Consider the following 26,228-nt stretch of genomic DNA (forward strand, 5'->3'; position numbering starts at 1 on the left):
CTTTCTTTCTTTCTGTCTGTCTTTTCATCTAGTCCTTTGACAATAACTGACAGCATTCTTTCTGGAGGCAGAGAGTGAGGAACGCAGGCAGCGGGACAAGTGGCTGCCTTTAGAGCAAAGCTTTCAATCAGTTCCCTTAGCAACCAAGCAGAGGCAAGGAGCTCACCAGAAACTTTGCCAAGCAATGGTGATGCACTCCTTTAATCCCAGCACTCAGGAGGCAGAGGCAGGCAAATCTCTGAATTTAAGGTTAGCCTAGTCTACAGAGTGAGTTCTAGGACAGCCAGGAAACCTGTACTGAAGATTTATTTATTTTATTTTATGTATATAAGTACACTGTAGCTGTACAGATGGTTGTGAGTCTTCATATGGTTGTTGGGAATTGAATATTTAGGACCTCTGCTTGCTCCAGTCAGCCCCGCCTGCTTCAGTCACCTCTCGCTCCAGTCCAGACACTACAGAAGAGGGCATCAGATCTCATTACCATGTGGTTTCTGGGATTTGAACTCAGGACCTTTGGTAGAGCAGTCTTACCTACTGAGCCATCTTGCCAGCCCGAAACCTGTCTTGAAAAAAACAAAACCAAATAAGCAGAAATATTTGAGAAACGGTTATATTTTATGTAATCTGTTGGACTAGCAAGAAGGTTGCATTTTGGTCGAATGGATAGAGTACTGTCCTATTGGCAACAACAGTGTTCTGAACACCAACGGTCTGCCACAGTCTCTCTGAACTCCTCTCCTGGGTGACCAGATCAGCATTCTTGACTGTTAGATGGTGATCTGGTTACTTTTATGGCTCTTTGGCTCTGGCTTAGCTGGTTACTCTTCTCTGAAAGGTGAGAAGAGCCTTCCCAGAAGTATGGTAAATCACTAATGTGGTCTTGCTATGGTCTGGATATGGATTAGTTATAACTCCCCAAAGTCCTCAGAGTTTTGGTCTCCATGGGACACTGTTGGAAGGCAATGGAAGCTTCAAAAGGTAGTAGAGCCTACTGGAGGCACTTGAGTCATTGGAGAAGGTACCCAGGTCTCACCATTACCCTTGCAAAAGAAGTTGTTCTTTGCTGGTTAGGCATGAGTTTCTGAAGCTGTGAGCTAAACCTTTTTTGTCATGTAATCTATATCAAAGATTCCCTTATAGTCATGAAGGCTCACTAAAATTGTGTCTAAGAAGGAATCTCCTTGGGTTCCTCAACTAAAAATGAAACAACAATGTGATCTAGTTGTAACACTTCTGGTTAGCTACCCAAAGGATGCTAAGCATATCTGGACCTACAGATACTCCAGGGATCCCACATTGCTCCAGGCCACAGACCACATTCGATCTAGGGAGCTGTCTCTGTGAATAGCCTCATGGATTTAAGTAGAGACTTGCTTGCCCTAACCCAAAGTCAGGAAGGGAGTGGCACTATTAGGAGGTGTGACCTTGCTGGAGCAAATGTGCTATTGTGGGGATGGACTTTGAAACTCCAACCAGTGTGGAAGAAACAATCTTCTCCTGGTGGCCTTTAGATGAAGATGTAGAACTCTCAGCCCTTCCTGAACCATGCCTGCCTGGATGCTGCCATGTGCTTGCCTTGATGATAATGGACTGAACCTCTGGGCCTGTAAGCTAGTCCCAATTAACTTTTGTCCTTATCAGAATTGCTTTGGTCATGGTGTCTGTTCCCTGAAGTAAAACTAAGTCAGAAGGTTTTATCAAAGAAGGGAATCACTATATTGACAACTTTATGGTAAAATAAAATACTCAGAACAACACATTTCCTATTGGTGTTTACATGGAATCTAAACAGCAAGCTTCTTTTACATCCACAAAAGGCAATGCTCACTGGTCAGCGAGCTGAAGAAGCACATGGAACCCTTTCCAAAGGGGCCAAGTTGCCCACAAGATCTGAAAAGTAAGCACAGTAAGTCAAAGCCAGCAGGGTCTGAACTGGAGCAGACCTTTCTGTAATGCGGGCCAGTTTTGTTCTCCCAGAACACTGTTCTGCAATCAGATAGAAACAACCCAAGACATGCTTCCTCTACCATTGCCTGATGCCAAATAAGTGTCCTACTCATCTGAAGAACTCTAATGCTACCTAGCTCCATGGTAAGTCTGCATTCTCAGAAGACTGCTCACCATCATCTTCTTCTACATAGGTCACAGCTATATGTATAGTCCTGGTCAGCAAGGGTATTCTAGTCCAGAAAAGCCCCCCCTTTCCCTCATCCCTCTCCTTTCCTCAAAAGCCAGAGTCCATCCTTCCTCCCTCATCTCTTCCTTCTGCTCCAGAGCAAAACAGTAAATTCCAACCTTCCACCCTCCAAGACAGACTTTAACAACTTAGCCCTGGAATCAATCTAACACAGAAGACAAAAAGAGAGAGGACCAGAGAAGAGATGAAATCTTCCTCTGGTGTTAGTCTTTGGTGGCTACATTGAGCAATCTGACAAAGGTAAAGCCAGGTCTTACAGTAGATTGATCTGTTGTTAAACGCAATATAATCCTAGCTAGGCAATTGTTCTGTTGTGGTTCAGTCCAGAAAACAAAGGATGCCATGGGATTCTCTGATGGAAGTTAAAGACTCAGACTTGGTGGTGTCCCCTCCGGATCCTTTAGCAATGCTTAAGTGCCCTTCCCAGCTGCAGAGGAGTGCCTCTCAATGAACTTGCCCTGGTTAAGATGCTGCCCCACTCAAGGCTGTGGGCATCATCAGTGGTCAACGCCTGACTGATATGGAGAACCAAAGGCTTTGCTGTTTGAAACAGCTCAGGACATTCCTAGCTCCAGAACACTCTGGCACTGGGGCTTCCATGGCAGCATGGAATGGCCTTCCCTGTACCCTCTTCTAGAACACCCCTGAGGCTCTCTGGAATACTTCCCATCATAAAAATATAGATCTGAACATCTTTCCTGCATACTTGGCTGTGAGCAGTCATTTCTCCCCTCACGTCCACTTACACATTACGGAGTAGAAAGGGTATTAAGCTAGCACTAAATTGGCTCCTTCCTATCATCTAGGATTTTGATAAAAGTTCTCTTCCACAGAGTGTCTCTACAATGTCCCGTGTCACCTGGCCCACAGATTGCTCTACCTAGAGTCAGGGAGTACTACCAAGAGTCAGGACATCCCTGGCTCCTTATTTCACCAAAGAACACTTTATAGTACCCAGCCTTTTACATATATTTGCAGTCAGATTCATAAAGAAAGCAGCTAACTTTGTAAGAGAAAAGGTTGAGTTATGGAGCAACTGGGGGGCAGAGGGAGCGGTTCAAGAGTACAGGACATATTCAGTTAGCCAGAGTTCACTGGCTAGAGGACAAATACTGCTTGCCCAAGACTGGAGTCTGTCTCCACACTAAACAATGACAGAGTCATGGATTCCTCTGTCCAAAGCTTAGCAACAATCACCATAATCTATACATCTGCCTATGCATGTAGGTGTGTGTGTGTATGTGAGTGTGTGTGTGAGTGTGTGTGTGTGTGTGTGTGTTGTGAGTGTAGGTGTGAGTGTGTAGGTGTGTGGTGTGTAGGTGTGTGTAAGTGAGTGTGTGTGAGAGTGTGTGTGTGTGTGTATTACAAATAAAGTCACATTGCTCTTCGTGGAGTGGATTTGAGTCCTTTAAAGTATGAGGAGACTGGCAAAAACGCTGTGCCAAAAAGGAGCTCCTTTTCTTGCACAACTGAAGTGTCCCTCCTGGTACAATTTTTACAAATTGGCAAAGAAACAATAAAAAATTTTAGAAGCAATACACAATTAAGGCTCTTAGAGATGGGCACTTCTGTTTTCTTTGTAATAAAACTCTACACATTGTCAGGGAATGACCAGGACTTCCCACTGTTGTCTTAAATCTTCCAGAAAAGCTATATTCTTGTAATAGGCTTCAGAGAAACTAAGTCTGAAAAGAGGTCCTGTGTAGCAGGGCCTGGAAACTAGAAATAGAATAATTTCGTATGTCCCTTCATTCTGGGATTAGACACTGGGAGTTGTAAAAAGGAGCTCTTCACCTTTTTCTGAAACAAGAATGTTCTTAGAAGCACCCAGAAAGTGTGCACTTCATCTGTGGCTCCATTCTCCACGCTTCGACATTTCAAATACAAGGACACCAAGATGGTAAAACACAACCTTTTCTCATCTCCATCTCATCTTCAGATGAGATGTGGACATCCTTTCAGGGGTCTGGCCAAAATCTGAAATCTGTATCATCTCCATCATAGTCTCCATTCAAAATTGCATTGAAGAATTGATGTGACAGAGAACAACTGTGGTGGTTTCTATGTTTGGCCCAGGGAGTGGAGCTATTAGGAGGTGTAGCCTTGTTAAGACTAGGTGTGTCACTGTGGGCATGAGCTTTGATACCCTAGTCCTAGCTGCCTGGAAGTCACTATTCTGAAAGCAGCCTACAGATGAAGATGTAGCACTCCCAACTCTGCCTACTCCATGTCTGCTTGGATGCTGCCTTGACAACAGACTGAACCTCTAAGCTTGTAAGCCAGCCTCAATTAAATGTTGTCCTTATAAGAGTTCCCTTGGTCATGATGTCTATTCACAGCAGAAAACCCTAACTAAGGCAGCAACCAAGCACAGTTTCAAGCAACTTATGACCAAGGCTCAAGAAGGAAACCGAGACCCAAAAGCCATCTGATAAAATACACATTTATTAGAAATTTCCAGCAGCATCATTTCCAGTAGCTTTTTTAAAATTTCTAATCAAAGTAATTACAATCGGTACTCAAAATATGAGCAATGAAATATTTTGAGGACTCGAGAATAAAATAATCAGTAGTATATTTCATCCATCCACTCTCCCATCCTTCCATTCATTCATTAACATGTGCAATATTAGCACAGAGAACCAGGAATGCTACTTGCTATAGAAAATGTACGCTTGTGTCATGTGATATCCTGTGATAGAGAATATACCAACTGCTCAAAAGACAAGCCAGGGCGTACAGTACATCTTGACACAAACGTACAGATTTAGGCAAAGACCTGAAAAAGGCTCAGTAAGAATGTTTTCCCTTTCTATTCGTCATCAACTGAGGAAATAAATATTCAATACAATATTATTTTGCACCCAGAGTCAAACACCCAGCTGAGGCTTCAATTAACTGGTATCTGTTTGGCACCCTACTTTATGGATGGATACACGGGTTTGGTTTTAGTAAGTCAGCTCCAGAATTCCAGTCACTAAGGTAAGTGACACCTGAGATGCCAGGCAAGGGCTTAAGTTGATTTAAGGTCTGTCAAGCAAGAGCTCATTCAATGAAATAGAAACTCAGTATGGGACATGACGTGGCAGGTACGGATGTTGACTTGGCAACTAGGGACACAGTACAATCAAAACATTGCTGGGGTTAGAAGACAGAGGCACGCAGAAGGGTCCAACTGAATCACCTGTGTAGCTTCTGTGTCGCCCAAAGCATCTACAGTGTATGATGCCAACACTGGCCCCTATCAGTACACTTCCTAATCAGGTTGACACGTAATGTTGAACATTGATTATTGATTAAGTGCTGATGTGTAAAAATGAACCCACAAATGAAGCTTAAAGGACTTTCTTCCTAGATCGTTCAAAGGAGACATGAGTGTTCTCCTCTCTAGAGAGATCCAAAGCCCTAAGCCAACTCCTTTCTTTCCTCACCAGATCATTTATTCTTCAGCTCAGCGACCCACTCAACAGGCACTTTCATTAGCAGAGGCAGAGATGTGATAATCCTTCCAAAATTTACACAAGTACAATATATTCACAGCATCACCTCCAGACAACATCAGTGCAAGATATACACAGTACCTCGTGATAATTGTAAAAATATGAAATGGCATCAGTAAAAAAGACACACGACACACCTTCAATTAAAGGCAAACAGAGAAAAATATATTTTTTTATAAAGTATTGAACGTTAACTTCTTTTTCATTTGTCTGTAAAAAATATATGTGCAAAAGTGAGTGTCTAAATGTTCCCTAGAGAGTTGGCAAGGCTATACATCAGAATCTTCTTTCACAAGGTTTGCGGTGTCTTTAAAGGTGTCTTCTGTGGCGGTGTAGCCTGGAGTGGAACTTCTTTTTGAAGCTTTAGCAGGAAGAGAAGGAGATGGAGGGGGAGCCGCGGCCACAGCCTCCTTATGCTCACTGTCCATCTGCAACCACAACAAAATGTGGATGAGACATTCCCTTCCCCAGCATGGCCAGAAATACTTCCAAATGAGGACTAACCTTTGTCAATTTGTCCAGAATAATCTCAATGCATGCCCAATCTAGCCAAACAATGAATGTCTCTGCTTAGAACAGGGATTAAAAGTTACCTCTGCGTAGATTGGATTTTCAAAGTTCGTTGTCTGCTTGGGTTTTCGTTTAAAGATGTTCCATTTTGTGCCCTAAACGAAAAAAGGGAGATGGACAGCTTTCAGTAATGGAGTTTTCTATTTTTTTTTCCCATGGGTGTCTTTTCCTAGGTTTTTAAACTCTTATTAAAAACATATTAACTTAGGGGTGTGGCTTAAGTAGTACATTATTCAACTGTCCCTGAACAGTAACTAAGACTCTCAGATGTTTTCATGTAACAATTTCAAAGTCTTTCCTCAATGTAAAATGTGCAGCTTGAGAATCTAGATGATTTGCCATCAGCCAGTCAGCTACAGAGTATGAAAGACACTAAGACAGAGGAGCTTTTTTTTTTTTTTTTTTTTTTTGGTTTTTTTCGAGACAGGGTTTCTCTGTATAGCCCTGGCTGTCCTGGACCTCACTCTGTAGACCAGGCTGGCCTCAAACTCAGAAATCTGCCTGTCTCTGCCTCCCAAGTGCTGGGTTTAAAGGCGTGCACCACCACCGCCTGGCTTTTTTTTTTTTAGATTTATTTGTTTTATTTATATGACTACACTGTAGCTCTCTTTAGACACACCAGAAGATGGCATCGGATCCCATTACAGATGGTTGCAAGCCACCAAGTGATTGCTGGGAATTGAACTCAGGACCTCTGGAAGAGCAGTCAGTGCTCTTAACCACTGAGACATCTCTCCAGCCCCCAGAGGGAGCTTTCTAGAGCAGCCTAGAAGCTCAAGGAAAAGCCAAACTGCATCTCTTATTTCCAAAACTATGTCTCGGCCAGAATATCCCTCTCACTTCGCCACATCCTCTATCATCACCATCGACGACGATGACGACAACAATGGATATTTACTGTTGGCTGTGCATCAGGAATTGCTTTAAGAGTTTTGTGATGCCGGGCGGTGGTGGCGCACGCCTTTAAACCCAGCACTTGGGAGGCAGAGGCAGGCGGACTTCTGAGTTCGAGGCCAGCCTGGTCTACAGAGTGAGTTCCAGGACAGCCAGGGCTATACAGAGAAACACTGTCTCGAAAAAACAAAAAAAGAAAGAAAGAAAGAAAAAAGAGTTTTGTGAGGTTGTTTTCGTCTCAACAATCCTTTGATGCAGGTCTTTTGGTTCCTCCTGTATGACACACCGAGTCACAGCAGGACAAATAGCTAAATTGTGGTAGGCTAGTAGAGAGGCCCAAGAAGAACCCAAAAAGAAAACCCCAGTCACACACAGCAGTGGGTTGGTCCCACCTTACCAAATGGTTGTAGTGCTGGCCACCTATTTGACAGGCTCCCCTTATGGAAGCTCAAGCAGCCTACGTGTCTTGCAGGATGGGTGGAAAATTTGGTACCCAGTAGCACATGACTGTGGAAGAAAGGCCAGACCATTCACCCAAGCCACACATCCACTCTCTATGTTGCCAAACAGAGGAAGACGGGGAAGAAAGTCAGAGCCATATGTTTGGAAATGTGAAGTTAAGTAGAGAAGGTCAATTCCTTACGTCATTGTCTTGGTCTGTAATAAATAGCTCCATGCAACTAAGTAATTGCTAACAAGAGGAATGTGGCCGTCCTCATCTTTAAAGGAGATCCCATGCATCTCCATGCAACTTGTGGGAAACAACAGGATTGAGCGCTGGGGTCTGAATTCTGAATATTTCCACATATTTACTAAGAAATCTAAGCTTGAGAGACTCCTTTGGAGTCCATGCCCTCAGTGAACTAAGCAAGTGTTTCTGCTGAGCCAAGTGACTATTTAGTATCTGGGGTCGCAGATATAGGTTCTCTGGGCAGATGCTGGTGAACAGAACTTGGAGGGTCTTGACCTGGACTATTTTTTAAGAGGCCAGTGTAAGAGCCAGTGGGCAGCACAGATGAAGACATGGAGCTATGCTGCAATCAGCGAAGGTTGACTCTCATTCCCAACAATCCCGCATGTCTGTTCTGTTTCTGGGACATGGAGTTGAGCCTCTAAGAAAGATCCCTAAGATTGAGAATTGACTGGAAAAAAACGTTAAGAATAAAAAATAAACCAGACACTGGCTTGGAAGAGAGGCAGACCTGGGGACTGAACATCTGATATTTCAAGTATTCTGGTGGCTGTGGAAAACAATTCTTCAATGTCCACTTTTAAATGTAAAGAGAAAAAGGTCCCCAGAAAAACAGTGAGCAAAAACCTTCCTTTTATGGTGTGTGTGAGCCTGCTTGTCTATGTGTGTGTGTACATGTAAGAGGTGATTTTTTTTTTTCTTGGTCACACTGAATTAAAGACACCACCAAACTTCTCTGCACAAGGATGATGAACATTTAAATGTCCTAGACCACGTTTTCGATCACGAAGTGCTACCATTTCCAATTTGCCCATAGTTCCCCTAGTAAGGGGGCACAGTAAGCACTATAGCTCTCAGGGGTAAAATGAGTGTCCAGAATCAGAGCATCCAATGCATGCTCATTAAAGTTAGTAGCACACTGTCCATTTAATACAATTTCATTTCAAAGGTGCTTGATAAACTACATCCCAAATATTCTATGATACACAAATGTATAGCATATATGATAAGTAAAAATTCATCAAGCAGTGCTTTTGTCTCCTGAACTAGTTTCCTTGGCACACTAAATACAGCAACGCTTGTGGGATGGTTGGATGGACTATTAGGTTTATCTGCACCCAGAGGAAGAGGTAATAAAGTAGTGCCACCTGGTGGTAAATATTGGTAATGGCAGTAAAGCGCTAAGAGCAACTTGGAAAGGTGCATTCTCCACCAAAGGGTCTTTTAGACATACCCAACACATCACTATGAGCGTGGTGTAAATGTCCCAGATTCGATGTCCTTTTCATGAAGATATACTAAATCTACAATTTTGTTTTCCATTCTTTTCTACGCATGTTGTCTTCCATGAATTAGCATCAACCCCGAAATGTCAAAGTTCTTTGCAAATTTTTTTTCAGGAGTCAGTAATCATTACCTGAGCTTCATCAGCACCAGGGGAGGCTGGCTTTGGCTCTGGAACTATCTCAGAAGGATCTATGGGCCTTCCATAATTCTGGTTTTCCACATTTTCTGGTACAGTCACCTGTGAGCATACGGATGGCTCCTACACAGTTTTGAAAGGAGAAATGAATACATGAATATAAATAGATCTGGATTCTGTTTGCCACCTTATCCTGCATAAACAGTCGGGTACCTTTCCTATCTGATAAGTAACACTGACAGCTGTAAACCAAATACCACTTCCACCTCCCACAAATAAGAACAACGACCACAAAATCACCCAAGATATGAACTGCGGCAGGCAAGGGCACCCCTCACTGTCACACCCTCATTAATGGAAGTCCTGCTGCATTGTCTACACCCTACAGTCCCACCTTGACCATAATTTAGAATAAAAGGTGTTCCAGTTGCATACTGGCAACCAAGTGCTAACTAAGTAGCAACACTAAGTAACAGTAACTGAGTAACAGCATAAACAGCCTCACAGATGCCCTGGACAGAATCCTCATGAGTGTGGTCAAGTGTGGTAGCAACACCTCTAATCCCAGCAGAGGCAGAGGCAAACAATTATCTGTAAGTATGAGGCCAGCCTGGGCTACATAGTGAGACTATGTCTCCAAAGATAAATAGATAAATAGCGAAAAGAATAAAATGAGCAAACTTGAGGGTTACCTAAAAGAGGATGAATTTTAAAAAACAGAAAGCAAATGGCCTTAATACTTTTCTATTTTTATAAAATTCACATAATTGTGTGGCTATTCCTTAAACCCATATCACCCTGAAAAAAAATTAAATATATATATAGATAGATAGATATACATATCATATATACATATACATACATATACATACACACACACACATATATATATGCACATATATATATGTGTGTGTATATATATATATATATGTATATATATATATATATATATCTCAAGGAAGGCAGTATACTCCTTGTATTTTGCATTTACCATTTTAAACTTACACTGTGTTTGTATGCAATGGCCTTGTTTTATTTCATGTGAAAAATACCAAACGAGATACCACCTCTATCCCACGACGCATCGTCAAAGAGCAGATGAAATTCTTTCAAGAGTCAAATCCTTTTGCTCTTAAGAAAGAGCTCATTTTGAAAGAAGCATTTCTGTCACTTCCTATTAAAATATACTACCTGTTGAATCCGAAATCACTAGCAAACACTGATAGCTATTTCCTGTAGCTGCAGGCAAAGGAAGAACAGGTCAAAAGCTGATGGATCTGGAAGCAGCGCTGGGCCATTAGTTCGGGCTAATGGAAAGCGCCTGCCTCTCCTCCTAGCTTCTCTTAAAGGTACACAGTAATAAGCCTTCAGAGCAAATCTTAATTTCAGACCTCAATACTCCTCAGAACAGGCCGTCCCTCTCACTTCAGCCCTCTCAGACAGCACCCTCATGATACCATCTCTCCTTCATTCAATTTCTGATATAGTTCCCTGTTTCTGTCATAGCGGAGCCAGGGTCTCTCACAGACTCACACCCCTTGTGTTGACACAGGTGACTCAGAATGACTGAGAACAGTGAGCACCCCCCAGCATGGCTGCTAAACCTCACATCTCTGCCAGAACACAGGGCTCCCCTGTGTATGTGGGCGCAGCTTTGTGAAGGTGGATGGTGAGGCTGAGAGGCAGGTCGCTGGGCTTCCTGCCATTAGGGGGGCGGGTTAGAGGCCTGTATTCTGCAACACAGAAAGACCCAGCAGCAAGAACGGCTGAAAGCGGGTCGTGGGACAGACATCTCACCTGCGCTGCCAGGGCCGCTTTGGAAGTATTGTCCTTGGCTGCATACATTGGGTTTTCAAATATCACAGGCTGCTTGCCCACTTCCATGACGAAGTGCTCATCCTGGTGGGAGGAGAGAGAGAGAGAGGTCACACCCATTGGTCTGCTTCAGGCAGAAAGGCGTCTCCCTCATACCCGGATGTACACCGGACACTTTCACAAAGCCACCCAAAAGATGAGGTCCTAGAGAAAGTAAGTAGTTAGGAAGCCGGTCGGTGGTGGCGCACGCCTTTAAACCCAGCACTTGGGAGGCAGAGGCAGGCGGCGGATTTCTGAGTTCGAGGCCAGCCTGGTCTCCAGAGTGAGTTCCAGGACAGCCAGGGCTACACAGAGAAACCCTGTCTCAAAAAAAAAAAAAAAAAAAAAGGAGAGAGAGAGAGAGTAGGTAGGAGAGATCCAGGGGCGTCTAAGTAACAAACTATTGTTTCAACTAATAAAAAAAAAAAAAGAATGAACTAAGCCACCTGCTCCAGAAAACACACTCTTCCTGTAACTGAATTCTCTCTGGCTCCTTAATGTACTTAATGCAACTGGGCTGGAATATTGAATAAGAGGGAACGTGGTGGAAGGGAAGAGAGGAAAATGAGGCAGCAGGAAGCACACTGTTCCTTCAGGCAAGGGTGAGAATGTCTGGAGATAGAGGCAGAGCACTGGGCGTGCATGTCCAGATTACAGAAAGCCACCACAGGGCCAAGGCTGTACTAGACCCATCCCAGAGTGTGCCATTGGCTCTTGTAAGAGGTGGACAAATCCCTGTTCTACACACGGGGGCCAGAAAAAGTTAGCTCCTTGCCTATCCGTGCATAGATGGTCCGTGGTAGAGCCAATTTCCATCAAAGCTGAGGCCTACTGGGCACAGACTGTACTCGTGTTAGTTTCCCCAAGATCAGCTTTATTCCTTATAAGCAGAGTTTCTTCCAACAATTAGTGTAAATGAAAACCTTTAAATAATCCCATGGAAGCCACGCTCACCATCGCCATGGATCTGTCAATAATTGTCTCGGGGCCAAAAGGAGACACACCGATGTCCATGTTCATATCAGCCCCTGATCTGAAAGTCACCCCGTTTCCATTTTCAGAGGGTTTAGCAAGGCTGCTTAAGCTGAAACAGAGCAAAGCCATGTCTCGTGTTGTTGTTACATTTTTTTTTTAAATTTTGTAATGATTACTTTCCTTCCATACTACTGAAGCTTCAGTGTGCAATTCTCTTCTCTCCCCGAGTGCCCATGAAAGCACATTCCCAAACGCAAGATCAGAACAAGAACCAGGGAGTCACTAGAAGAAAGCTAAGTCAACCCACAGCTAGCTCTGCCCTCCATGATAAAATACTGTCTGCAGCATAAGCTTCAGGGGGAAACTCCGTGAAGTTGTGAAACTCCGTGAAGGTGACTGCTTTCAGTTCTCACAACTGAAAGCATGGGGGACATGGTGGCTCATACTTGTGGTCCCATAGCAAGGTAGAGGCCACATGAAAAATAAATCTTGCCTCATAAAAGAAGCAAAGGAATGGAGACTACCCTGAGGTCACGGGAATAGGTGAGCTATCATCCTTCTAAACAGGTTTATTGCATGCCTCCTAGTGAAACTGACCTTGGCAGCTTGGGCAGAGTGGGTAAAAGGGAGCCAGTTTTCCTGTAGTGAAAGAATCCAAGGAGCACCAGAGCCCCGACAATGACGATCATTACAAATGTCAACAGAACAGCCATTGCTGCAGAGGAAAGAAGCAGAAAGCCAACATTAGCACCTTGACAAGGAAGGGAGAGTAAGAGGGGCTCACCAGCAGCCCTTCAAAGCCTGGGTTAAAAGGAAGATGGGGGGAAGGGGGTTGTGACTGGTATAGGTCACCGTTTTCCTGATACTTACTCGTCCCTGGAGGGATGCCTCGAGAGAGCCCAACCTCACAGTATTCTCCACTGTAGCCACTAGAACACCTGGAATCAGAAGGAGACTCGGTTACTATTGGAGGCTAGACCGATACGCATGCGTGGAGGCAGAGAGAGCCCTGAATGGGGATACATGAGGAGCAGGCAATGCAGCCTGCTCCACATCTGCTTATTCTGCCAACCTAAGAACATTCATTCTAGAAAGCCACTAGCGGTGGAGTAGCACCTAGAAGGTCAGTCTCATGACATAAGCCACTGGCTCCTCTGCTCCATGCATTTCTTCCTTAGAGAGGGAGTAAGTATAGACCCAGTGGCAGCGTTCCATCCTCCAAGCGCTTCTGAGGAGGAAGAGACAATTCATCGTGCTCTGAAATGATGGTTTCCCTCAGGCTTCTTCACCCCAGACTAGTCTGTTTGTCATGATCCTTGTATTAGAGCATCTCTCCTGCCAGTTGCTCTCCTATATCCTAAGCCATCTTCCCATGTGAGGGGGGAGGTGGCATGTGGAGACATACTGCTGTCCCCTCTCTTAACTCTTCACTCTTCGACATGACTGCAGCCTTCCCAAGAGTTGTTAGAAATGCAGCATCCCTGAGAATGCACATAGGTATTTGAACCACATCTTCAGGTAAGGTTTATACCAGTTATGATTTGGGTAGCAATGCCTTGCCTCCTGCAGACTCCCCCAAAGGAGGAAATGCTGGTTAGATATGAAATGGTGAATTGGGCAAGCCTCTAGTACTTGTTTTCTCAGCTGCATTAAGATCTCAGGTTCCCTTAAAGAGTCAAGGTCTACAGCTGGGACCAAGAGTCAGACTTACTTGCATTTGGGGAGGTCATTCTCCTCAAAATAGCAACTTCCTTCGTGCATGCACCTGCATGGGGGAGGCATGGTGATGGGAAGTTCACTGGCTGCAGAAAGGAAAAGCCATGCATGGGTTAGTCAGCCACATACCGCAGCAGAGCATTGCATCATGCAAAACCTGTCCAGGCCTGAGACAGGGGATGGGGAGGGTCAGGCCAGCTGACCTTACCAGGCTAGCCACTGCTCCCTAAGGCAAATGAACTTCCTAAACAGTGATAAGATCTTGGGGAATTATATACACTTGCAGATAGAAACTTCATAGCACTTTCCTCCTCTAAACAATGAGGGGATGATGCTAAAGCCAGAGCATACATTATGTCACCTGAAATTCTCCAGATACTCTTCTGGGAACCATTAAGAAGTAAATTAAGAATTTAATTATGACATGGGTTGAAACTGCAACCCAAGACTCCGGAGCATCATCATGGGAGACGGCAAGAGGCAGGCGCACAGACACAGATAGACACACAAGCACCTGAGGGACAGCTAGTGAGAGATATCCTCACTTTATATGGACCCCTCCTCTGGATTACTGCTCCTGGCTCAGCCCTAGCATACTCCCAGGACTCATCCAGGGAGTATAAATACTCATTTATCACATGTGTATTTTATTTGAGGATTTGTCTACTCTCTGGGATCTATAGGTCTCTGCTCAATGATCCCTTTATCAGAGAGGCTACCCAAGGCCACCATGACATCCCCCTGCCTCTACTGTCCTATTGCATTTTTTGTCCCTTATATTTTAACTGCCTGTGTTATTACATATTCATAGGTTTCTTGGTTTATTAGCAAGTGAGCTCAATGAGAGAAGGGATTTGTCTCTTTACTCACTTCTATTATCTCTGGTACTTTCAATCATACCTAGTAAAGAGTGGACACTCAATAAATACCACTGAACTAACTGGTAAGTTAATTAACAATAGACCACATCAAGGTCCAACTGTGAACCACTCGTGAGCTTATTTTGAATAAAGTTCTTTTAAATGAGAATCTTATAAAGTGTTTGTGTTTGCCTACATGTGTGTTTGTGCACCACAGAGGTGCAGTATCCTCCTATTACAGAGTGTAGTATCCTCAGAAGCCAGAAGTTGTCAGATCCCTCTTGGACTGGAGTTGAAGATGGTTGTGAGTCACTGTGTGGGGGCTGGGAACAAGCAGCTAGTGCTCTTAACCACTAAGCCATCTCTATAGACTCAAAAAAAAAAAAAAAACCACCAGTCAACGGTTCTCCAGGCACACACAGGGTAGAAGAGATAAGAAAAGCAGTACTTCCACCCTGATCACATTCTCCAAATGGGATGAATCCTTGCTTATTCGCTTGTTCCCCCAGTGATAGAAACTATCCCTGCCTCTTCATTTCCCCGCCCTCTTAGACTTTAGGAAGCCCCCCAGGATGTTAGCTATAGACTAGGCTGCAGGGTAAATTGCAGGATGACTTTCTGACTTCGCATTAAGTAGAGGATGTTGGCTAGGGGCAGTTGTTATCCCCATGACTTATTAACTGTTTAGAAGAGCTCCTGAAAAGCAGGTCTTGCTGAGGAGAGCTCATCCAGAGGACTGCATGAGAACCAAATCACTGCTCTCTTATTCTGGACCTCATTTTTCAGCCACATAGCCAGCTTTCAAAATACAGTCCTTTGATAGTTTAAGATTCTGAAATGGGCATGTGAGAGAACCAGGATTGTCCTCAAGCTCCTCCCTGCTCTATGAAAGCTCCTCCCACCTCAGGAAATAGTCCTCCACCTTGAGGGAATTCTGGGAAAAAAGGGGGCTCTACCACGAGGGGGAGGAAGAAGGGAAGAACCTCAGAAAACCCATTCTTCGAAACATCTTTATAATATAAGTGGCAACATTACTGCATCCAGAGCCTCACACAGCTCTTCATGGTTCCCTCACTCCCTTTACTAGCTACTCCCAACTGGAATCTGCAAAGGTCACATCATCCAAGATACATCATACACCTCCTGAAGGCCCCAGGCTTCCCAAGCAGTGAGAGTTCTCACCTGCATCACACTCAACGGTGCTGCCAGTTACAAAGCTGGAGCCTTGGGGACAGGCACAGCTGTAGCCTCCTGGTCTCAGCAGGCAGAGGTGGCTACAGACCTGCTTGCAAGGGTTGGGCACTGGAAAAGAGATGAGAACTGAGTTAGGTCCTGACAGGAGACTGGGTACCTCAGCCAAAGGAAGCATGCCTACTAACTGATGTGGCTCTACCCGGCATTGGCACAGCCCAAGCAACATCCAGGACCTCTAGGCCACTTGTTACCTGGAGAGCCACACTCACCTACACTATCATCTGTGCCACCATACTAAAGTGGCACAGACCTCCCGTGTGATTTCTGTGCTAGTCACAGTCTCTATTGTTGCCAGTCATCTCTGCTGTTGGAAGGTGAGTTATCTGCTTGGTTCAGGCATAATCTTAACATTTGTTAGTGCTAAGCAATTTGAAATGGCTCAAGGGATCAATGGATCCCAAGTCTTACAAGACTTGTCACTGCCCGAATCTGGGTGGGTCACAGCATCAAGTCTACCCAGAGCCCATCCTGGGTGAGCTTTCTACAAAACCTTCTGGAAGGAATTTTACTGTGGGCTTCAGTTTCTTTGTAAATAAAAAGGGTATATTTAACTGATTTGACAGAATGAGCTGGGCACCACTTAAAACATTACATTGGGATGGAGCCCAACTAGTACTGTATAAAAACTCTTCATGTAATCCCAGAATCATTAGAAATATACTTCCACATGAACTGTGAAGGATCCAATGGTTAAATTAGACTCATGTTTCCAGGATCCTTCCTCAGACTAATATTCTGTGATCTTTATTTACCACTATCCAAAAGATAATCTTAGTTGAGGCATAGACATCAGATAATAAGACACAAAAGCCACATCCAACATCTGCCCCGATTGTCTATTTTGTCAGCTTTCTGGAGTCGAGTTCTTCACAGTTTAATGTGATACTAAACCTGTATAAATTCAGATTCTGCTTCAGAAGTTCGAGTGAAATCTAAGCATCTGCATGGGAACCAGTCTACGTCTGATGCCACGTGTGCTCAGTCTGCACAGAGTAGCAAAGGACTGCTGAACTGGTTTCACAGTTTCCTGAACCACCATAGTGCACAATTACTGAGAACTTTGAACACACACAGACAAGGCACAGCAAGCCATGTTTAACAGGGTCTGCCATTCTGATCCATGTTAAAACTTAAGGACTGTTGGTCCAGAGTGAATGTCCATCTAGCACACTTGAGATGTCATAGAAATCCCAGGCCTCCATCCGAGTCAGCATTTCCCCAGGGAGCCAGAGCTTCAGGTGCCTGAAGGACAGTCCTGGACTTTGTTTTTCTGTGAACCTGGTCACCAAGTCATGAAGGTCACAAGATCACTTGAGCCTCAAGGCTAATACAGGGTCTCAGGACACCAGTGAACTCTGTCCCTGACTCAGAAATACAGGTGATATGGGAATGACTTACCCAAGCTTATAGCAGAATTCGGCCAGACCCAGGATACAGACCACCAAAACAGTGAGGAAAGCAAACAAACTAACTAAGCTTCGGATTGGTTAGAATTAAGCTTAAAGGTATCCCATTGGTTGTATGGCAAGTTATTAAATGTTTCTGCCTCAGATTCTTTATTTGAGACCAGAAGTGGCAGACAGTATGCTAGTTCTAAAGAAAGAATCTGATACTAGATAGCTTGGTAAAGGCTAATTTCTTTGCTCTTTTCAAGAATATCCTGTCTTTTTTCACTCACAGTGTAGAGACATGATCTAGAACATAGGTAACCTAGGAAGCAGGTCTGGTGCAGAAAGTGTTTTTGCCATCTTAAGAATAAACACAATCTCTGACATTCATGCGATGTTTGTGTCTGCTAGATTGTGTGACCTAAAAGTCATCTCCCTAAATGCCAAACAAGCACTGAAACATTTCTAATGATTTTTTTTCTGTTCATGATTTATATGATTTCATTCAGCCTACAATGGTCTCTTTCTACTTTTAAAATGTTTAAGCACCCACCCATACCCACTCCCCCATCATGACCCTTATCATCCACTAACACTATAGCCAGTACTCCAAAAAAAGGTGTCTGGTCCATGAGGAACATCTCTTCCCAAGACTGGTATTTACCTGACTGGTTGTATCTCAGTTGATGGAAGATCCGGACTTGAGTGAGCCAGGGGTTCACCACCAGCACTTTCTCTTTGTTCCCTTTCCCAAATTTATTTTGTCTCCACACTTCTCCCTTTTCCTTAGCTACCCAGTAGAGCTGGTCTTCAAAGATGTCCAGACTGAAGGGCTTCATTGCTGCATAGCAATAGTGGAGAGACAAAACAGAGCTAATGAGACACAATACCCAACACTGCTTACTGGGCCCGTTGTCATTTGGCTGGAAGTAATTACCTAGCATATTTGGGCAGACTTTCTGAAAGTGTTACATCAATTAAACTGAGTCATTATAAATGGTCTGACGTTAAAGCTGCTGATTTTATTCCATTTTTGAAAACAATGTGATGAACTAAGACCTTCCCCATCTCCCACTTTGAATTAAGAGCATACTGGCCAGTTAGGAGAAATATGGTATGTACTGGATTGTTAGATGTCTGTTTTAGATTTTGAATAATAAAACAAAAGACTCCTTTTCTTCTACATGTTTCTAGTTAAACACAAGGACAGGCTAGCACATGGAAACTGAGAACAGGCTAGCACATGGAAACTGAGAACAGGCTACCACAAGGAAAATGAATAGGCCTAGAAGCAGTTTTATGCATATTAGTAAAAACAGACATGACTTAACATATGGAAAACACAATCTCAGAGGGGCCAACAGAAACCTTAGTTTCTTTCATGATCTGATCCATAAAAATATAAAAAGAATTATTGTTGTGAATTAATTAGAATTTAATATAGCAGCTGGATGCTGATGGAAACAAATCTGAGGGATTATATAAGCTGTATCCCAAGAGGCACTGGAAATACGTTAGAACACTGATTATTGATATACATGTTATTGATATACAAATCCTAACTGCTGACCTTCGTTTATGATGAGTCTCCTGTCAGTCCCATCGTATTTTATGCTTTCAATAACATCTTCTTTGGAGTCACTCCAATAGATCCGATCATCATTCAGATAATCTATGGAAAGACCATTTGGCCAGCCGAGGTTCTCGGAAACCAGAACACTGCGATGCTCCCCATTCATCCAGGCAGACTCAATTTTAGGCTGTGTCCCCTGGTCAGTCCAGAACATAAGCCTGTAATGGAAAATTTCCTGATTGAAGCAACTCATCTCATGGAGCATCTTTGCTCTGTGGCACCGGAAGCATTATTGATGGTGCAACCAACCCAACTGCTTTCCCGAGTGTGAGTAATACTGTTTCTATAAAGATGCCTCTTTATTTCCAATATATGTTATGCACAAGAAGCATAGTGTGATGCTAAGGTCAAGTCCAAAAGTCAGATATTCTCAGGAAAGCACATTTTAAGCATCACTGCTGAATGCCCAAGGGCTGTGATTTCACATAGGGGAGACAATAAAATCAAAGTAATAATAACTCAGTGTTTGAAATACAAATACAGAACACTAGTCCTCTCCAAATAGGCAAAGTGCTTGCTAAATATCCATGAACATGTCAAAAACCAAGAGGAAAAGACCAACTAGTTCTTTCTCACAGTGAGGTTAGCCACCAACTGCAGTATTTCTATAGGTAAGCAATGTGTGTGTGTGTGTGTGTGTGTGTGTGTGTGAGTGAACATGCCTTTTATGTATGTTTCCTGCTTTGGAAATAAAATTTTATTGCCAGTGAAATATAACCAAACTGACAGCTGAATTCCAATCAGCGAGATACTTTTGAACGCATCCAAATGAAAATGCAGAAAAAGGATTCATGTAATCGGATGGGTTTTCATGCATATCCCAAAGTGGGATTTCTCCAGTAGAAACTACATATTGACTAAGAGCATCTCTTCAAATACTTACCCTAGCTTAGGATTCACAGCAATGGCGGCTGGCTGATCCAGCTGGGTGGTGATCAGCCACTTCCGGTACCTTCCATCAAGGGTAGCCACCTCAATCCGTTGGCTTTTGGCATCTGACCAGTAAATATGCCTGAATGTAGAGAGACAGAGTTAAGTAATAGAAAAGCCTGGACCAATCACTTAAAAAGAAATGTGAACATGAGAGGATTTGATTTGGAAGTTCTAGCAACTCAGACGCCGGTAAAATACACAGATGCTGTGTCTGAGATTGGCTGCTCGTCTCAATGTTTATGAGTCATATGCTTCCACAGGCAGGTTAAGGCTCGTGGCTTTTCATCCTTACTGCCCACGAGTCTCATCCCCCTTGGCCATGAGCCCACGTGTAATCAAGAAGAATTGAGCATCAGCCCCAAAGATGAGCAGAAATAACATTTCAAAATAAAAGCTCAGCAAGGCTAGCCTGGCCCTATTTCCATAACTAAGGCTGAAGCTCCTTCTCTGGCAGGCATAATGAACTCCTGCAGTGTCCGTTCCCTGTCCACAGAGGCTCAGAAAAAGGTAAAACTGCAGATGGGAGGGATGCTACCACTTCCTTGCAGGTGAGTTAACCACTAGAGGGTTCTCTAAGGCCCAGCTTCCTGGCAGAAAGTGTTGAGGGTGAGCCTTCTGTTAGCCTCCAGGCACTCTGGGGACTCAATTAACTTCTTAGGAGAAGCTCAAGTCTCCCAGGACAGGTTGTTAAAGGGAAAAATGAATTTGTACTTCAAATGACTCCCCATTCTCCAGGCAGGTAGGGAGCCAGAGGCTTCTCACTCTTACTTCATTTTCAAGGTCAAGACACTCTCTCACCAGTGTCTGACCCATGCAAGCCTCTTCCTGGAAAAGGGGTTGTTGGGAACACTTGTATACCAGGCTGCATGTCAGGCACCAGGGTGAGCAAGATTCTAAGGAGGGTTCTAAGCTAGAGGTCATCCAAACTGTGAGCCAGAAGGTTCTAGACGGTCCAACAGAACAGGAGTAAAGGCTCTATTTACTTTCCAGTTGGTATCAGCTAGCTTGGATACTAAAAATTGTGGTTATTCTTTTTCTCAAATAATTACCAGATGAGATGCTTAATCTCAAAGTAAGACACTTGAAGAACACTGCCATATTCAAAGTTAGTCTTGGAATACAGAGTTCTCATATCTAACATAGAATCTTGTAGTATATTCTGAACATAGAAAAGGACAGTGTTTGTACTGCAACAGAGAGGCAAGCAGGGGTGATCGCTGTGGCCAGAGCAGGCCCATCCATGCAGGGCTGATCTGGGCTAGCTGCCGAGCTCACCATTAAATAACACATGCACAGTGGTGAAGCAGCACTCCTTCATGAAAATGAAATGGGCAAGAGAGATGAGTGACATGTTTACCTTCCAACCCAGTCCACGGCTAACCCATCTGGCTGCATTAAATATTTCAGGCCCAGGTCAACTTCACGGATGGGATTGTTGCTGCCAGATTCAAAGTCAGGAATGTAAGCACGTTTGATAGCACCGAACTGAGAGCCCTGTGCCAGCACAGTGTAATATACAATACCTAGAGAGGAATGCACAGGAAGAGTGGGCCTTGGGTCATAGAGTCATGCACTGAGCAATCTCTCTACCTCCTCATTTTTATAATGCAATTCATTCCCTTACATCAAACCTCAATACACATCATACTTGAACTAGAAGGCTCAACTTATAACTTCCTTGGCTATGACAAGATACATAAGGTATTTTATACTCGATTGTAACCAAAAGGTGAAAAGTTATTCAATGGGTATTTATAGAACACACAAAGATTGTGGCCAGCCCAAGACAGGGGCCTAGTAATTCAGGAGACTTTTAACTTATAACTCTCCAGCCCCCTACCCACTAAACACTGAGGTTAATCTGATCACACCAAGAATAAGACTGAAATTCAGAGCACATTGGGTATACACTTCTTTCCTAAACAGGTATCATTCTTGAAATAAACTTAAGGGTTGAAAAGAAAAATATTGCATTGCATAAGTAAATGTGAAAGTACTGTAATAAGTTTCACATTGACATCATTATTAGTAGAACATAAACATTTTACAAGTTGTCACATTTACCCCCCTCCAAAAAAAAAAAACCTCTCAGGTAGATAAGAACGAGATTATTACTAATACTTTATGGTCTAAAATAAATCAAGATCTAAAGAGTTATAACAATTGCTTGATGTCATAACTCTGGAAAACAGGGACAGAAGGACAAAAGACCACGCCCAATGACAAGCACTGTTCACTTTTTTCTTCATTCAGCTAAGATCTTTTACTGCCCGCTGCATATATTGTCTATAGGAGATATCAGGTCAGGAGCTGGGAACACAGAGATGAATTAGGTTCAGTCTCCAAAGGGCACACAATTAGAAGAGTCAGGTGAACTGCAAAGGCATGTAGCATGTGTCTAGAAGCATGTATAAAATGCTCTTGCCTCATGGTGGGCTTTTGTGGGACTCTGCCAGAATGTCACAGCAGTGACACTGGGTGCTCAGAAATCTGCCCCAATGTTGTAGAAGGGAAGGGTAGTTATGGGTACAATGACAGGGGTTTAAAATACAAGGAGAGGTGGAGAGAAGTTCCAGTGGGAAATCAAGAAAATCTGGCAGGGACCCAAGTCCACAGTGAAAATCCAGGGATGTGCTGGACTGGAGCCTCCACTTCCATCCAGGCAGTAAGACTCCACTTGATACGAAATGGAAATCCCCACAAAGTCACCATCTAAGAATCAAGAAAACCGATGCAACGACTAATGGTGCATGTCTCATACTCACTGAGGCCTATGCCCTCGGGATCCCAGTCATAGTCAATCGTTTGGATGTGTTCCTCCTCTTCCAGATACTCTGAGAACTTCTCAGAGGAGATATTGTACTTCCGGATTCGGACATTCTCAGGCAGCAGCAAGAGAGGAGGGCTTCCTGTACACAAACAAAGGGCTGCTTTGTCTCTCTGAAGCCGGAATGTTTAAGAAGTAAAGCAGGTATTGAACACACTGTAGGTATTTCCCTTTCGAGCAGGGAGGAGAGGAGGGGGGAGAGGGAGGAGCTACTTTTCAAGGAATCTGACCCTCCCAGCTGGCTAGCCTTGGAGTCAAAAGTCAGAAATGTGAGCATCAGTTTTTTGTTTTTAAGCTAATTTATGTATTTGTTTATTTACTTGTCCCCAATGGCAGTTTAGACAAGACCACTACAAAGAACGCCCACTTTTACCACAAGTTTTTCCCTCACCCACTGATAAGAATGTAGACATGGGGCCGGGTGGTGGTGGCACACGCCTTTAATCCCAGCACTTGGGAGGCAGAGGCAGGCGGATTTCTGAGTTTGAGGCCAGCCTGGTCTACAGAGTGAGTTCAAGGACAGCCAGGGCTACACAGAGAAACCCTGTCTCGGAAAAACCAAAAATAAAAGAATGTAGACATGGAGTCTCACTGAAGAAATACAGCTTTCGAGGTTCTGCGGAGAGCATCCCAGGGAGCTATCTCTCCTCGCTCTTGACTGACAGGTTTCGTGATTATCTTAACAGATGATCACCTCCACAGCTCAATTTAATTGCTAGCTAATGAGAAGCCAGCCAGCTTGTTCTTGAATTTTTAGGGTTTTTTTTTTTTTAACTTAAAGTAGCTCTTTCAACGGTGACTCATCCCAAAATACTTCTCTAGAATTTAAAATTTTTAATTTATTTGCAAAATGTCAATCAAATGTAATTTAAGTAAGTGACTTTTAAAAGTTCATTTCATATATTTCCTCAGACTTGACATTATGTTTTAGATGAATATTCTAATTTATTTCAGCTATCCCCTTAGTTAAAAGATTTAAACTTTTTTTTTTTTTTTTAATTTGCTGCTTAATTGCAGGACCAGCTGTTGAAATGACTTTACTCTAGTTTCTGTTCATTCGCAAGCTGTCTGGAAGCTAAAACACCTAGATTTGCTTGACAAGCATGCACCTTGAACACCCAGCTCATGCTGTGTGTGGGGTAGACCCTTTGGACACTTTAACTCACTATATCCTCGATACATTTCTTAAAGTCTAGAATCAATTTCAAATCCTAAATAAAGCCATAAGCTTCTTCACTGGGAAATGCTGACTTATAGCAGATCTCTGCAATTTGGAGCATCCTGTTTCTGACTTTCAGCCTTCTCTTCTTGGCCTTTCCACCTACTATTTATTTTACTTTTTACTTAGCTGGGTTCTTAGATACATGGCTTTGCCTAAAATGTAAATCTAATGGTTTGGTGTTCTGAATGTACCAGCTTTACTGTCTGTGACCAGCAGTTCATAAACAATAACAAAGAAACACTCCTGGATTTGCCCAGTCGTATGTGTTTGGGTTCGCCTTGCATCATGGGACTTCACATCTTGGGTCCCACTGGACTGAGAGCTAAGGCCTCATCGATTTGTTATATCCTGCTATAAGCTATTGTTTGTGTCTCCTAACATCTGTCCCCTTTTAGAAGTTTTTGTCCAGGTATAGAAGAGGCTAGATTCAGAATAATAACTGATATCTGGCTTTCGATTTTACTTATTTGTTAGGGGAGTATAGTTTTAAGCTGGCAGAAGAGGAGAAAAAAGAAGAGGTATTAAGAAAGAAGTAGCTGAGACTATGAAACGTGGAAATTAATTTCCTGGTATGTCACTATTGACGTCTCCCAGAGGTGACTTGTTTGTCCCAAACATGGACCCGTCGTACCATCAGCTGCACACCGTTCTCCATAATGGGTACTCATAGACTTGAAGCCATCGACACAGAAACATTCATAACTTCCTTTGCTGTTTCGACAGCTCTGGGGGCAGATGCCAAACTCCTCACATTCATTGATGTCTGCAGGCAAAATAAGAGCCAAGAATGCAACACATATTCTGTCCCCTTCTGAATTAGAATTCCCAAGCAATGAGAACCAAGAAGAGTGCATGTGAGACTAAAATATGCTGAAGATATTCCACAATGAAAAGAAAACTTCAGTGGACTGCTATCAAACCTAAAGCCCCAAGCTGGTCAACAATGGACAGAGGGTTATTTTAACTAAAGCTGCATGATTTCATGCAATAATAAGGCAAATGCTTCCTTGTTAGAAACACCTATATGGTTCATATTCCCTTCTGATAACTAAACAGCTTCCAGAAGAGTCACCGATTTGTTGTAACAACTCATCTGCTTTAGTAACTGAAAGAATTCTTTAAATCATCTCTGAGGGGTTGGGACTATAACTTTGTGGTCGATTGCTAGGCCAGTCCTTAGTACTGCCAAGAATTTATTAGAGAATGACATACAAATTAGACACAGTAATATACATAAAAGACACCTAAAATCACAGTCATCTCTCGATTCGATGAGCCACCTTCTGAGCCCATGCCACAGAACTTATTTATGCCTAGCTTAAGTAGGTATGTAATAAATCCATGGGTTTTGACTTATGATGAAGACATTGAGCTTTTTGATTTCTGATGGTTTTCACAAACTAGTATAGTAAGGACATAAGCAGCCATCGCCACCCAGACCTCCACTATTGATACTGAGTACCAGAGTGACAACACCAGAAGGTTAACACATTAAGGAAATAACACAGTAGCTTAATTAAAAGGTCATAGGTGGGGAACCAAAAAATGTAAAATTCTCTAAATAACAATGGAAGGAAAAATGTTCTACCTTGACAGGAATTTTTGTCCAAAGTACTAGGTTTGAACCCAGGTCTACAGGAGCAGATAAATCCTCCATTGCTTAACTGGGTACAGTTCTGTTCACATATGTTTTCAGCACATGTTCTATTTTCCCCTAGATCTGGAAAACAAAATCTCAGCATCAGAAGTGAAGGGTACAACAGGTCAGCCACAAGCACACAGACACATGACGTACATACACACACACACACACACACACACACACACAAAGAGTAGAGGTGGAGATACAGGTTAGAACAAAATTACAGTTGTAAGATTACAATTTTGCTAAGTATTAACCAATTGAAAGGGTGTTTATCAAGGTGTAGTAAGATGTAGTCATTTTATGCACTTTACATACACAAAATGCTTATAACAAAGACTGAATCTGAACTCTCAACAACTACACATTCCTAAATAAGTTTGTTCAGGTTTCCTTTTATATTTTTTGATACAGTTCAGTGTTTGTGTCTGTCTAGGAATTTGTCTAGTTCATATATAAAGCCTTAAATAGTATATAACAGAAATTTCATAATAATATATGCACCTTAAATTACTTTAACAATACCCCTGTTTGACTGCCATTGTAGATTAGTGAGAATTTACCCAGCATACAGAAGGTCCTGAGCTCTATTATCAGCAACACAGAAAATAATCAATAAGAATAATATATTCATATCTTTTTACTG

General features: G+C 43.0%; 1 protein-coding gene across 1 annotated transcript in view; it reads right to left on the reverse strand.

The window, feature by feature from the left end:
- Window positions 1–4,624: 4,624 nt before the first annotated feature.
- The window catches only part of Lrp2 (LDL receptor related protein 2), a 160,974-nt gene continuing 139,370 nt past the window's right edge, over window positions 4,625–26,228 (reverse strand). Inside the window, exons 64-79 of the mRNA XM_031370522.1 lie at window positions 25,529–25,660; window positions 24,572–24,703; window positions 22,657–22,800; window positions 21,249–21,414; window positions 19,842–19,970; window positions 18,896–19,116; window positions 17,990–18,166; window positions 15,866–15,985; window positions 13,819–13,909; window positions 12,978–13,045; window positions 12,705–12,822; window positions 12,087–12,216; window positions 11,076–11,177; window positions 9,273–9,401; window positions 6,294–6,365; window positions 4,625–6,128 (exon numbers count right to left, since the gene is read on the reverse strand). Coding sequence (XP_031226382.1) covers window positions 5,970–6,128; window positions 6,294–6,365; window positions 9,273–9,401; window positions 11,076–11,177; window positions 12,087–12,216; window positions 12,705–12,822; window positions 12,978–13,045; window positions 13,819–13,909; window positions 15,866–15,985; window positions 17,990–18,166; window positions 18,896–19,116; window positions 19,842–19,970; window positions 21,249–21,414; window positions 22,657–22,800; window positions 24,572–24,703; window positions 25,529–25,660 — 2,090 coding nt within the window. The 3' untranslated portion in view covers window positions 4,625–5,969. The remainder of the gene's footprint in view (window positions 6,129–6,293; window positions 6,366–9,272; window positions 9,402–11,075; window positions 11,178–12,086; window positions 12,217–12,704; window positions 12,823–12,977; window positions 13,046–13,818; window positions 13,910–15,865; window positions 15,986–17,989; window positions 18,167–18,895; window positions 19,117–19,841; window positions 19,971–21,248; window positions 21,415–22,656; window positions 22,801–24,571; window positions 24,704–25,528; window positions 25,661–26,228) is intronic.

This window comes from Mastomys coucha, unplaced genomic scaffold (assembly GCF_008632895.1).
Source record: "Mastomys coucha isolate ucsf_1 unplaced genomic scaffold, UCSF_Mcou_1 pScaffold15, whole genome shotgun sequence".
NCBI lineage: Eukaryota > Metazoa > Chordata > Mammalia > Rodentia > Muridae > Mastomys > Mastomys coucha.